The following is a 14,031-nucleotide window of genomic DNA, read 5'->3' as shown; positions in this document are numbered from 1 at the left end:
AATGGGTGTGTTCCGAAATATAACCCAGCATACTGACCAGTGCTGATGACGTAATGAATCGACGCCATACTGTTGATTCGTTCCGAAATATACTGGCCAGTGCATTGATGTCAAACTGACGCCATATTGACAATAGTGTTTGTGCTCGTTTACAAGAATTTTGCTCTAAAAGTTATTAAAGTTTCTTACAATAAAAAATTCCTCAAAGTCTGATGCACACACGCCCGTTTGATATACTAGTACATCGCATTTGTCTCACCGGTACAATATGGTGGCACACCAGTATAATATGGCGTCGATTTATGACGCCATCAGCACTGTATGTTGGGTTATATTTCGGTACACATGCAATATATATTACTATCGTATAAAATACATTAAGAAACTTTTAATAGTTTAAAAATATTAATGTTTAAAAAAATCGTTCTTTCTGTTTTTGTTGCTTTTTTAACTCATTCATTCTTTTAAAATTTAATGGAAATTATTTATTAAAATCTTTTTATTTAATAGGTTGCGAATGGTTGACGGGGAAAGAATTTATTTCCAGGCAAACGTGTTTTTTTTTTATTTGAAACAATTAACGCAGACAAATAGTCGCAGTTACGGCATATTTCGTTAATTTTAGTGTTCCCTTTGACGTTCGTTTGTTTTTTCATTTTCACATCCAGGAACCTACGTAACACTTGAAAATATAGGTCAACTGTTTTCGTACAAAACTTCCAATTACAAATGCGGGCGAATGGCATGAATGGTTCACATTAAACTAAAAATAAGGGTATCCGCAATAACTTTCTTTGTTTCATGATATTGTTTAAACGGGGAGCCTTCTGGCATTATTATGACATCAAAATAATTACGGAAAAACTACCTCTTGGTAAATTCTAAATAATATTGTAAATTTTAAATGCAGGTGTGAGTTTGTATGTTTGTTTATTACCATTTCACGCCTTACCTACTCAACCGATCATAATGAAATTTTGTATACACATTGTCAAGGGAACAGAAAAGGTCATGAGGTACCTTTTATCGAGAAAAAATTCTGTTCCCGGGGGATAGAAAGATTCCTTTTCATCTCGGTGAAGAAGGAAAGAAAGATTTACTGTCATTCTACGCAAAGTGTAAGTATGTTTAACCTAGAAAATTAAAAACTTTATTTTATCCTGATGATCATGAACAGGACAAAAACAAATTTATCAAATTATTGTATTTTACAATAATGTAGTAATAAACTTCACTGTTTTATGAAAAAAACTTCAGAACAACATAATATTTATGAAGTTTTTGTTGGAAATTGATATGCCTAATTAACAATATACATATACATACATTAAGATGGGTATATAGCGTGTTCCTTTATCATAAATTGATCCAATAGCAATAAAATAACTGCGCAATTTATGATAGATTTTACGACCATTTAGGAATCGTTAAAACTGAACTTAAGTGGTACTATTTTGCTTTGAAGTATTATAATTAAGGTAATTCACGCAAATGGTATAGTTAAGGTCAAAGCTTCTTCGCTCTTATAGATTTGACCAGTCTTTCTCAAGTCTGGCGGGAAAGTTAGTCAAAGCCCAAACTATTTGTGTAGCTCTTCCTTTATCTAACAATTTTTTTTGTACAATTTTGGCGGAGATCGACTCACAAAATCAAACGTCGAAATTTATATTTCTTGGATTACGTTAGGTTGGGTTAGGTTAGGTTAGGTTAGGTTAACTCAAACGTATAAATCTGTAGCTTTTAGAAACTAAGACAGACAAATCATTCAGCAGATGAGGGGCTGATCAATAAAGTTCTTCTTATATACAATTTCAAAATGAATTAACACTTTAATTTTTATTTTAATTACTTAATCCGAAGAAATTAATGTACATTTATAACTAAATCGCATATTTTGATTAATTCTTTGATAAGACATAAAAGAAATTATTTTTGGTAAAAACAAATGGTAACTCTCTCGAGGATGTAGCAACCCCTGCAAGGAAGCAAGTTTAATACAAAATTACCCTACATCTTTGCCTTTTAACTACCTACCTTCTTTTATAATGACATTCTTAAGCTTTATACGGGGCTTCCCGTGCAATATTAAAATGCCTCCCGCGATTTTTTACACAAGCGTTCTTAACGTAATATGATGTAATGTCTGCCACCCTCTTTGAAAGTTGTCCGAAATGTTTTTCTTTGTAAGACCCAAGTGTTCTTTTTTAATATTTCTCGTGTTTATTATTCTTTTTTATGAAAACAGCGGCAACTTTTCCAGATAAATATTACAACGTTATAAATTTTACAAATCTCAAAGATACGTATTAAAATATTACGTATATGGGAAGTAAAATACAACTTTTTGATTTATATCCTGTAATAGCCAGCAGCTTTGTAATTCTATCGCCTTAGCTTCCTGATGCAGTTATAATTTATTCTGGAATAGGAAGTCCACTCGGAAATAATATAAACGAATCATTTTCAAATGTAAAATGTCAGAGATAGAAAATACCATCTAGCTGTTGTCTTATCTCTGCAAAACGCAGATGTCATGTTGTGATATTTATTTAGAGCAAGATGCAAATCATAAAAATTATTTTGACTTTAAAAGTGTAGTGAAGTCACATACAAATAATAAGTAATCGTTTGCGTTAGTACATGGCATTTAACCAATTAATATTGTTCAATAGATGCAACCAACTGTACACACCGACAGAGATATTTAGACCTGTGCATTTTTTTCAATTGTTTATTTCCAACTGGAGCATTTTTAATCTAAGATTAATAAAAAGTTGTAAAGTAAAAACGTGCAAATGTTACGAAATACTTAGCAGGAAATATCTGCAGACCCGATATACTGCAACTTTTTTGAGTTTTTGAGTAGTGTATAATGTGTATGTCAAAGAATCTTTTTCTTGAGGAAAATCTAATGGTGAAACTCCCAAGTTGTTACACAGACGTTTGGGGTATTTGAAGATTTTAACAAAATAATTAATTAAGTAGATAAAAGCATTTAGAGTTCCTCTTGAGTAATAAATTATGTCTTTTCTTCTTGTTTTGGAGCTATTTAAACTTTGAAGAGGTTTTAACTTTTTTATTGAGGGAAGCGATGAATGTTTAATCAATAATACAAACGCGAGGGTAAATGGTAAATCCGATTTTTAAATCTGCTAATTTATATTTAAGTAGCCATTAAAAATTTAATTTGCTGCGTTTCGTTAAACATTTGAGGACTTCTTCAGGATAATTGTAAACTTAAAAATGTAGTAACTTTAAAACAGACCATTTGTCTATGTATATGTTAAGGTTAATTCACAAACTTATAAAATATGACTCCTGTAGTAACAAATTAAATTCCAGCGGGCGAAGCCGCGGGGACATTAAGTGTATTAGTTCACATCGTTTATTCTACCACAATGTAAGGCAGGAATGGAAATGAAAAAATAAAGTAATTTTAAGCTATTTGCTTTTATGTATAATATAAGCGAAAGTCAAAATGTTCTGGAGTTACAGGATAATCTAATTAAAGTGACTAATTCAGATCTATCTACTAGTTAAATATTTAGTGATATCAATCGGAGTTCTCTGATGTCAATGCGATTGCCTATTTGGCTGAAACCCTTTAAAGTAACTAATTAGAGATACAACTTTTACAAACAACTTATGATTCAAAATTTTCTTTATCGAAGTTGCGAAATTTACTTAAATTATAAATTCATCTTTCCAACTCTTTTGTAAATGTTAATTTTTAGAATAATGGAGTATAATGCATAAAACATTTGAGATGACGGTAACTGAAGTACGTAATTTATGATTTAAAATTCAAAAGTTCTATTCATATAAATTTCGCTTTATATAATTTTGAGAGAGTCAGAGCCGCTATATGTATGAGAGTCTCGCTTTTTTCAGTTACTATAAGTTTTCATCGCGGCTTGGAAAATATCCCTGTGGACAGATTGAGGTACTTTATATCTAACAATGGGAACGTGGGTATAATAGAAATACGCCTTTTATTTTAATAATAATATAATCCAAAGTCCTCTAATACAGTTGTCTTTTTGTAATTCTCTTCTAACCGTTTGTTTGCTTTAATCAAAAACTATCTACTTGAAAAAATGGTTATTATAATTGTAATATAATGTAGTAAGGCAGATTTAGAGCGTACAGTTCTATGTCTCCATTTACAATTAATCCTAAATTTTATTCAGGAACATACGACTGCAGGATTATCTGATGTAACATCTCACTAATTTCTCCATTTGAATTCAGTGCTGGAATAAACGAGCAGTTGAACGATATTATGTATTCCGAATAGCGAAACAGGCACAAATTATTCGGTTTCTTTAGTAATCGATTATGATTTTAATTTTAATCGTAATTACTTCTGAAAGCAAGGTTTTAACAAATTTCGGAATTATTTCTAGCTTTTTTGTATCGTAATGTAATAAACGGTTTGCAGTATTTGTTTTTAAGTATATTATACATTAATTATCATCGTCATAAGGTCGTCAGTACTAAGACTGTTTGGACACGTACAACATTTGAGATGACGGTAACATTGAAAAGAAAACATGAGTTTTTTACTTTTCGTGTAAATTATTGCATTTGTAATAATAGAGATAGAGACATATTTATTTTTTGTTTTTTTTTAATACAGATGCTTACGCTTGTGTTTTTGAAAGAAAGATATGCTTAAATATTTATGTGAAACCATTTCACAATCGAACCGATTGGTTTGGAAAACGATGCAGAAAATTTTGAGTTCTAAAAGTAAAAAAGAATGAAGGAACTAAAAACGGCGATTGCTCTTCTGATGTCCGGTGGGCTCGTCAGATGGCCGGAACAAACGTAGGCATGTTTGCTCATCAAGATTTAATCAAAAAGACTTGCAACCATTTGATCGAATTCGGGGAAAAAGATTGAAACAGGGTAGAATTTGTTAGCAATACAAAGGTCGTTCTGCTTTGTTCGGTATTGAGCATTTATCCTTTGTTGAACTCCTTCAAACCCTACCCCTTACTAAGGATCTATTTTTAATCTTTTTATTATTTTTTCAAAGCATTTTAGAGTGAGATTACAATATAGAATGTAGATTAGTCTAATTTCTAGCTGAAATTGTTGTCACCTTAGCTGTTGTTAGTTTTTATTTAGATACTATATTTTGCGCAGGGTCGTGTCGCCTTTAATAAAAAGAAGTCACTTCTATGCTCGCGAACGGTTAATTTAGAAATTCGAAAAAGGTTGTTAAAGGTGTATGTTTGGAGCACGGCGTTGTACGGGTGCGAAGCATGGACAATGGGAGCGGCGGAAAAGAAAAGGTTAGAAGCGTTCGAAATGTGGTGTTATAGGCGGTTGATGAGGATATCGTAGGTAGAAAAGGTTAGAAATGAAAAGGTATTGGAAAGAATAGGAGAACAGAGGACTCTATGGAAGTCAATAAAAAATAGGCGAGATAGGTTGGTAGGACACCTTCTCAGGCATGAAGGTCTAGTCAGAGATATATTAGAGGCAGAAACAGGAGTTAGGAGGGGTAGACGTAGACCTAGATTAGATTACTCTTCGCAAATAGTTAAGGATGTGGGCTGTTCTAGTTTAAGGGAAATGCGAAGTTTAGCTCGGGATAGGAAAGAGTGGAGGTACGTGTTCAACCAGTGTTAGGACTGATGACCTTATGATGATGATGATGATTTTGTTGTAACTGACTTTTTCAAAGGTTCAAAATTATTTTTTAAACAGAAATTTCAAACGAACATCTTTTGAAATTAAACAACCTTTGATATTCACAGCGAAAAGTTTGTAGAGGAAGCAGTAGCTGTAAAAAAGGTGATAATCTCCTAAAGACATACCATCGTGAATATTTTTATTTAACGAGATGTACACTTTTGAAAATTATCTTTTAGTACTAGCACTGGTTCCGGTTACTTCTTAAAGTTCTTTTTGCACGTTGAGGTTTCCATATTATCAACTATGATCAAAAAGCTTATTTTACATGTGATATTTCGGTTAGGCTTTCGGTGCTTCTACAGTCTTGCTTTTTCAATTTCGTGGGGCATCCTATAGGCGTATCTTAAATTTTATATTTACCGTATTTATTCCATTCCTGTTTTGTATCCATATGCTATTTAAATGTTCAGTTATTTTTAACCCGTTAAACTAATAGGTTGTTATGCCATCGATTTTTTGCACCCCATCTACATATATGTACACAGTAGATATATATGTTGCTCGTTTACATAGTAAACGTGCACCCCTTTAATTAGAGCGAGCTTCAGTGGATATTTCCTAATTATTAATTCAAATGCTTTCCGCATTTGCTGCCTAGTTTATCCATTAATAGGTGTAAAAGTAAAAAAAAAATAAAAATAGAAACGGGAAACACAACGCTAAAATTAAAATATTAAAGCTTTTAGTTCAGGTCACCCACATTATCAATTTAGTGTCTGTCCTATGTCCTATTAATTTTAGAAACGTTGTATATTATTTTAGATTATAATGAAATTAAATTTTGATTGATGTGTTTCATTTAAACTTCTCTTTAATAAATGGTCATTAAAAATAATTAATAGATATAATGTGTCCTTTAAACATTAATTTATATTCAGTTATTTCAGTGTGTTATTTATTTGTTCTATGTACCTACTTTGACGAAGCACGCAATATACCACTTATTTTATTTTTCTACCCCCCCCCACCTCCCTCCAAATTCGTGCATACGCTTTGTAAGCGATAAGGGCATTTTCTCCCCTGTTCTGCGTAAATGCAAATTGCATTATTCTGCTGTGATTGTTAGTTTATTTATAATCCAGGTAGGAAAACTACTTTAGAATTCCAGGTCACAGAATAAATATATATTGTCGAGTTCTTTTCTTCTTAGAAATCAAAATGTGCTTGTTTTTGGCTTGAGTTTTTTACTGTGAAAAATATAAATTTGGGGACTACTTTGGTAGCTGACTTTAATAATAGAGGAAGAGAAAACAGCCGAAAATGTTTTTCCGCAAAGGTCTGCTATCGATTTTGTGTAAGCAGATTATAATTTAATTTCGGAAATTTCTATCTGAAGAAGGAAAAATTTAAGAATTCCGACTATAAGACCAAATAATTTATTTATAGACTGTATGATAGTGAATTTAATAAATCAACTCAACCTTTTGCTAATTTCTCTAAAAAAAACTGTACCAGTCTATTGCCTTTTCAACAAAGTTTAGGTAAAGTTTTGGAAGTTTTGTCCAACAAATAAAACAGTTAGGTAGATGTATTTTTGGACTATATTTTACTTAATATAGTATACGAAGGTTGCCCATATAAATGGAAGATTATGTTCTTCAGTTCCATATGCATAACTAACCCTTTTCAAGAATGTTTTTGAGTGGTAGCTGTATGAAAATAAGTGACCATTTTAAGTTTCTAAATCAAATGCTTTCTGAGTAAAACTGCCTGGAGGGTAATATTTTGAACGTACCTATAAGAAAGGCAATTTTTTCGTGTCAGTTTTCGGGTATATTATATTAAAATGTCGTTTCCAATATAAAGGAACAAGGACGAACCTTACGTGCTCTACATCGAAAATTATAACACGCTGTCTATACTTATTCATCAAACGCTGTTAATGACAGCAGACATTTTGTCGGGACTGTCTACGGCGTGCTGATGAGACTCAATCGCGGTTTACGTGTAGTAGTTTCAATGGAATATTGAACAGGAACTTGACTTGCTATGTTTAGAAAACTTTTAATATTTTTTAAATACTCTTTGTATTATGACATCTTCCAGTTTTAAAATTACAATAAATGTACATCTATATGTATCTATGTCAGTTGATCGGGTCATTTAAGGAAATTGCATTTCCGGTTTGATATGTAAATGGTACTTCCACGCAGTTTGCATCGCTCTTGTTTTTTTAATTGAAATTAGATAAATTAAAACAAATCACCAGCAATTTTCTCGTAGTCTTTGCTACTTTTGACAATTGTAGTAAAAAAATTAATTTATTGATACCTAACAACAGTTGAGTACCTTGAACAATTTATAAAATTTAATTCAGGTTTCTCAACCTAACAAAATTGTAATTTTGTTATTTTTGTTTTGAGCATGTAACAAAAGATATTTCAAAAGATCAAATGACTTGACAACAAGATTTTCTACTACATCCACAAACATTTCGCAAAATTAAATGTAGTGAGGAGCGAGTAGAAGTATTCTCAAGAATACCTTTCCAGGTCAATGAGAAATTTTCTTGAAAAATTGACAAACTCCGGAGTAATTTGCTTTGTGAGAAGACAAATATACGCATATTCTGGTTTGTACAGAAACTCCTGTGTAAAGGTGATAGCCAGAAAATTAGTTTACAACGTTCTTTATTCTGTTTTTAAAGAAGTTTTATTGGATTTTCAGATATTAATACAATACGGGATGGTATAAAAAGGGCTTCCCAAAACGGGTTTGCTAATTTATGTTATTTATACCAAACAGGGGTGAATTTGGGTGTTGTTTTCTTGAATGATTTTGTATTTTACTTCATAAAAATCATGGAATAAAATCACAACTTATAATCAGTAATAAGAAAAATATATTACAGCTTCATATTGATGAGAGTTTGATCAAATAAAAGATGTAATTTACTGTAAAAGTCTTTTTACGTATGTTTATGAATTGGTTAAAAAATAAAATAAATACAAATTATTTTAAGGATAAAAGGAAATAAAAGGATTAAAGCTGAATAAAATTGACGTCATATTTTAAGGATTTACTTACAACTAGGGCAAATATGGAATAATCTCTAAGTACGTAAGTGTAATACAAAAACAACAGAAGTTTTTATTAATTTTTGTTTTATTATTTCTTAAGAATTAACTGTTACAGTTATTTTAATACTTTTTAAGCTAAGTGTGCATGAAATTTCATCAATCGTTTAAAAAATTATTCTCTTTTTACAATAGATGTAATTAATTATAAAACCGTATTATTATAAGTACGTATTTACTTTTGAGTAGATTTTAAACACGAAAAATCGCTTTACTGACTACCCTCTTTAAGCGGTAGTTTTTCAAAGTAGCAATTCATGAATTAAGCCTCTCCCCCGTTTTTGAAAATAAGAATTACAAAAGGAAATTATTACTGATATTTCGTGCAAAAACGAAATTGTGCAATATCGCAAAAAATTATAGAAAAAAAGGAATCTCCTACCTCGAAATTCGATTCTCGCCAATTTCTCTCCCTTGACTTTGGGAATATGAAACTGCTTCAGTTTGATAGATAGAGACATGACTACTACTACCCTACACGCGTTTTTCACCCGCGATTGATACTTTTATCCTGCTGCTGCTACCACGGAACTTAGCAGGAGGACTTGTTGATTAAAGGAGAGTCCTGCTACTCTCTGGATGCTTACATGACGGTTATTCTCCTGCTACCGAACGCACTACGAAACGTACCGAACGTGGGAGCTTTTAGGGAGTCGGTCAACATCGCCAGGACTACAGGCATGCAACAGGATTGGCTAAAGGAGCAGAAAATGTACAGTAGTAACTGGAACAAATGAAGCTCGCCAAATGTTAAGCTTTTAGTAGTTTTACATTCTAGAGAAACATCTGCACATAATACGATATTATTTAATGTTTTGTTGTTGTTTTCACTTGAAACAAGGAAGAAAAGTCACTGTAATATAAATTGATCCTTCAGGATAAATAGAGGGGAATCCCTGAATCCCCGATTTCATGGCTAGGGAGGACCTATTTTTATTCAATTTTAAGCTAATTCTATTCATTTCTGCAATAATCTGAAATGACCCAATTCAAAGGACAAATTTACAATAAAATAATGTTTCTTCTTTAAGTCGTAGGATATTTGGAACAATCTCGTGAAAGACCAAACTGTTCTATGTAACTGTACATAACCAAATTATTGTTATAGCCAATACATTGTCGATCTTATGGCGAACGCATTTATTGTCCTTTTTTCTCTGAATCCTTTCTTACTTATAGAATGCTAAAGCATGCGGTAGAAACAACAAATCCATAGTAATATAGAAGTTCGATAAAAGAGTCAAAATTATAATCCCAAAAGGGCCGTAATAAATTATTTATAGAGCCAGTATACGTTCTGTAATAAGGAAGAAAATGGCATCCTTGTTTCAGTTATTAGCTGGTTCCGTAGTTTATTTTTATTATGAACAGCTAACTGAAATAAGGATGTACATTAGTTTTTATGGTTCTATAATTTATTACAACCCCCATGAATTGTTTAACTTTTGACTTTTTAATTTTAAAGGAAAAATTACGTTGTATTAACGTAAATAACTAGGATGAAAATAATCAGCATTTTCTGGATTTTTTCAATTTCATATACGCTTGTAGAAAGTTAATTTCTTTTATTAGGCTTCCTACTGGTTTATGAGGATTATAATCCTTAAATATTTATCTTTTCTTACGTACATTGTAGTTTATTGGTAAAAGTTGACATTGTTTTATTCTTTGTAAAATTAAACATAACAACGACGTGACACCAATTATCCTTTTATTCAATTTGGGGTATTTTGGACATACATTTTTGACTATTTTTTTCCTTATTGTGTGTAATATTTATATCCTTTTATTTCTTCTAAATTGAATTAACGAAAATAAATTAACAAAGTATTTTACTGTAACAAATCATACCCTTAATGCGTCCTAAACAGTTACATTAGAAATGTTAATTTAAAAATTAATATTTGGCTTTGTTGCAGTTTATCTTCTCGGAATAATGGGAGGAGTTCCTTCGGAACGTTCCTGGTAGTCTCTTCTAACGCAATGACAGAGATACAGGGGTGAGTAATTTTTTACTTTTTTTTTATTTTGTTATACCATTCAGGTATTTTTGTAAAAGAGACCATGCAATAGATTTCTTTTTCATATTTAACCTTTATTTCAGTTAATAATTTCTAAGATNGATAATTTCTAAGATCAGTTGTCTTTAAATTTTTATTATTGTTTTATATTTTAGTTTACTTTCAGTTTCAACTTGAGACGGTCTTTCGTTTAAAGCCATGCTCAGATCTTTAATACATTTTTATCATTCGTAATAATACGATGTTCTTTATTTTTAGAGAAAAGGAGCGCATAATTCCTGATTCCGATGCCGGAATTTACAGAATGACGATGTCGCCCAATGGTCATGCATTGCCACCAGACACTGTTAACGAACCAAACAAATACCACCGAAAACAGCCGGAAACTAACAGAAACTCACCTTCCAGGAAAGAACAAAGCACTCCCATCAAACGATCATTTCAAATAAACTCATCACGAAAATCTCCTCAGTTCTCTGCGGACGTATCAGATTCTCCAATTATCAAAAATAATTCTTCACCACAAGTACTTTGTTTCTTTTGCAATTTGCTACCACCGTTAAAAGTTATCGAAGGATTGCAAATGATATAGAGAACCGAAGTGGTATTGAGGGTGAACGTTTGTACAACGGATAAACAGCAGCTACCACCAACTCCTTTGCCAACGAGGAAAAAGCTCAAAGAAGAAATCGAATGCGAAAAGCTGTCACAAGATCTCATTATGCAGTTGTCTCATACTGTTAAGTTGAAGCGTCTCTTAGGTAAGTATGTAGTTTGGAGAACTGCTAAAAAATTCTTCCCCAAAAGTCCGAAATGGAACTAAATTTATTCTATTTTGCTTTTTTTCAGTGTCAGGTCCAAAACATAAAAAGCCTACGAACTATGTGAGAGGACTTTTTCGTCCTGAAGTCATATCCAGGTCAAAGTCAGCTAGTTCCTACTTGCGAAATTGGAACAATTCGCCTCCTGATAGTAGTCCTTCTTCTTCAGTAACTTCTTCCACAGGTCATCTACTTGTAAAAACAAGTAAGTCGCTTTCAAAATAATTAAACAACTGATGCTTTAATTTCACTACAGTTTTATCTTTAAACTTTCTTAAGGATCTCCTCTATTTACATGGTCATATTAGTTTATATACATGGTAGAAGTATTACATTAAGAAAATATGCTTTCAGATCTAATTCAGATTTTTATTTATTTATGTGACATGCACGATCATCTATATCGTATAAAATCATATCCAATTTCTTGACCAGCGTAAAATAATTAACAATGTGTTTAAGATAATAGATCTGTATAATTCATTAAATTATCTCAGAAAAAGTTTTACAGTACCATGCACCTACTTCGTAGGGATGCCAAATTAACTACATCTGAATACTCTTTTATAAGATTTCATTTTACAGGGACATTATAAAAGCTCTGGAGGCCATGTGTTATGGGGCACATCAGTCCTTGTTCACTCCTGGATGTAGTGGTGTCTCAAGGAAGGATTAATGGAAACAGATGCTGTATGTTGCTGTTGCTAATGAATGGATTTACAAAAATGAATTGGTAAATAACAGCATTGATTAAGATAATAGATCTGTATAGTTCATTAAATTATCTCAGAAAAAGTTTTATAATATCATGCACCTACTTCGTAGGGATGCCAAATTAACTACATCTGAATACTCTTTTATAAGATTTCGTTTTACAGGGACATTATAATAGCTCTGGATATCATGTGCTGTGGGGCGTATCAGTTCTTCTCGCTCCTGGATATAGTGGTGTCTCAGAGAAAGGATTAATGGAAGCAAATGCTACATGTTGCTGTTGCTAATGGAAGGATTTATTACAATGAATTGGTAAGTAACAACATTGATTAAAGATAGTAGATCTGTAATATTCATTAAATTATCTCAGAAAAGATTTTACATTACCATGCACCTACTTCGTAGGGATACCAAATTAACTACATCTGAATACTATTTTATAAGATTTCATTTTACAGGGACATTATATATAAAAGCTCTGGACGTCATGTGTTATGGGGCATATCAGTCCTTCTTTTCACTCCTTGATATAGTGATGTCTGAAGGAAGGATTAATGGAAACAGATGCTGTATGTTGCTATTGCTAATAAAAGGATTCATAAAAATGAATTGGTATGTACCAACACTGATTAAGATAGTAGATCTCAAATATTCATTAAATCATCTCAGAAAAAGTTTTATATTACCATGCACCTACTTCGTAGGGATGCGAAGTTAACTATATCTGAATACTCTTTTATAAGATATTTTTTCAGTGCCAGGTCCAGAACATAAAAACCCTACGAAGTATGTGACATACATGGTAGAGGTGTTACATTAAGAAAATATGCTTTCAGATTTAATTCAGATTCTATTTTTATTTATTCATGTGACAGGCACGATCATCTATATCGTATAAAATCATATCCAATTTCTTGACCAGTCGCGTTTATTGTAAAATACTTAACAATGTGTTATTAACTAGGTGGGCTAAATTAATTATTAAAGGAAACGAAAGTAAAGTTTCTAAAATATATATTAATTGTTCACAACATTTGTTTCACCATAGCATTAGGATAAATACTAAAAGTTTACAAATATTGTGGCTGAAGGTAAAATATTAAATATTTTACTAAATGATCAAATTGATGTAAATAGATCTCAATTATGGAATTTAAATTTGTCTTCAGAAACTTAATGTCTTACCTTATTCCTCCCTTTCGTTGTTCCCAGCCCATAAAATTTGTCAACTTTTAGTATTTATGCTAATTTTGCAACAATTTTAATCAAAGTATCTTCACCTGAAGAAGCCAATGTTATAGTGAAACAATTGTTGTGAACAATTAATATATATATTTGAAAGTTTACATTCGTTTCTTTTAATTGATTATGGAGTTTCAACAAGTAAAGCCTTCTACCATTAAATATTATTTTTTATTGACTTCCACAACGCCCTATGTTCACCTTTCATGTTCTCATACCTCTTCATTTCTAACCTTCTCTATCCAAGGTATCCTCGTCATTCGTCTGTAATGCAAGGAATTTTAAATTGAAGTTTTAAAACATATATCTATATACCATCAAATGTATTTAAACATATAACGTGGTAAAGTCTTTAATCATAAAATATAATTGAGTTTTAACACGTATTTTTAATTACTAATTTAACCTTTCGAATCAAAAGTAATTACCCACAAACGTCTTAAGTTAAAA

The 14,031-nt window shown here is 31.5% G+C and overlaps 1 protein-coding gene and 1 long non-coding RNA gene across 3 annotated transcripts in view; one reads left to right on the top strand and one right to left on the bottom strand.

The window, feature by feature from the left end:
• The window catches only part of LOC108744296 (otoferlin), a 41,289-nt gene extending 31,857 nt beyond the window's left edge, over positions 1 to 9,432 (bottom strand). Inside the window, exon 1 of the mRNA XM_025976742.1 lies at positions 9,166 to 9,432. Within this exon, the coding sequence (XP_025832527.1) occupies positions 9,166 to 9,244 (79 nt within the window). The 5' untranslated portion in view covers positions 9,245 to 9,432. The remainder of the gene's footprint in view (positions 1 to 9,165) is intronic.
• LOC108744207 overlaps positions 1 to 12,981 on the top strand; it is a 34,889-nt gene extending 21,908 nt beyond the window's left edge. For both annotated transcript variants that reach the window (XR_001938938.2, XR_003231547.1), the window contains exons 2-7: positions 10,703 to 10,783; positions 11,063 to 11,565; positions 11,654 to 11,830; positions 12,211 to 12,358; positions 12,504 to 12,651; positions 12,798 to 12,981. This is a non-coding gene — a long non-coding RNA (uncharacterized LOC108744207). The remainder of the gene's footprint in view (positions 1 to 10,702; positions 10,784 to 11,062; positions 11,566 to 11,653; positions 11,831 to 12,210; positions 12,359 to 12,503; positions 12,652 to 12,797) is intronic.
• The last annotated feature ends 1,050 nt before the right edge of the window (positions 12,982 to 14,031 follow it).

Source organism: Agrilus planipennis, unplaced genomic scaffold (genome assembly GCF_000699045.2).
Source record: "Agrilus planipennis isolate EAB-ADULT unplaced genomic scaffold, Apla_2.0 scaffold13, whole genome shotgun sequence".
Classification (NCBI taxonomy): domain Eukaryota; kingdom Metazoa; phylum Arthropoda; class Insecta; order Coleoptera; family Buprestidae; genus Agrilus; species Agrilus planipennis.
The sequence above is the reverse complement of the archived record's forward strand: the minus strand, read 5'-3'. Positions and strand labels throughout refer to the sequence as shown.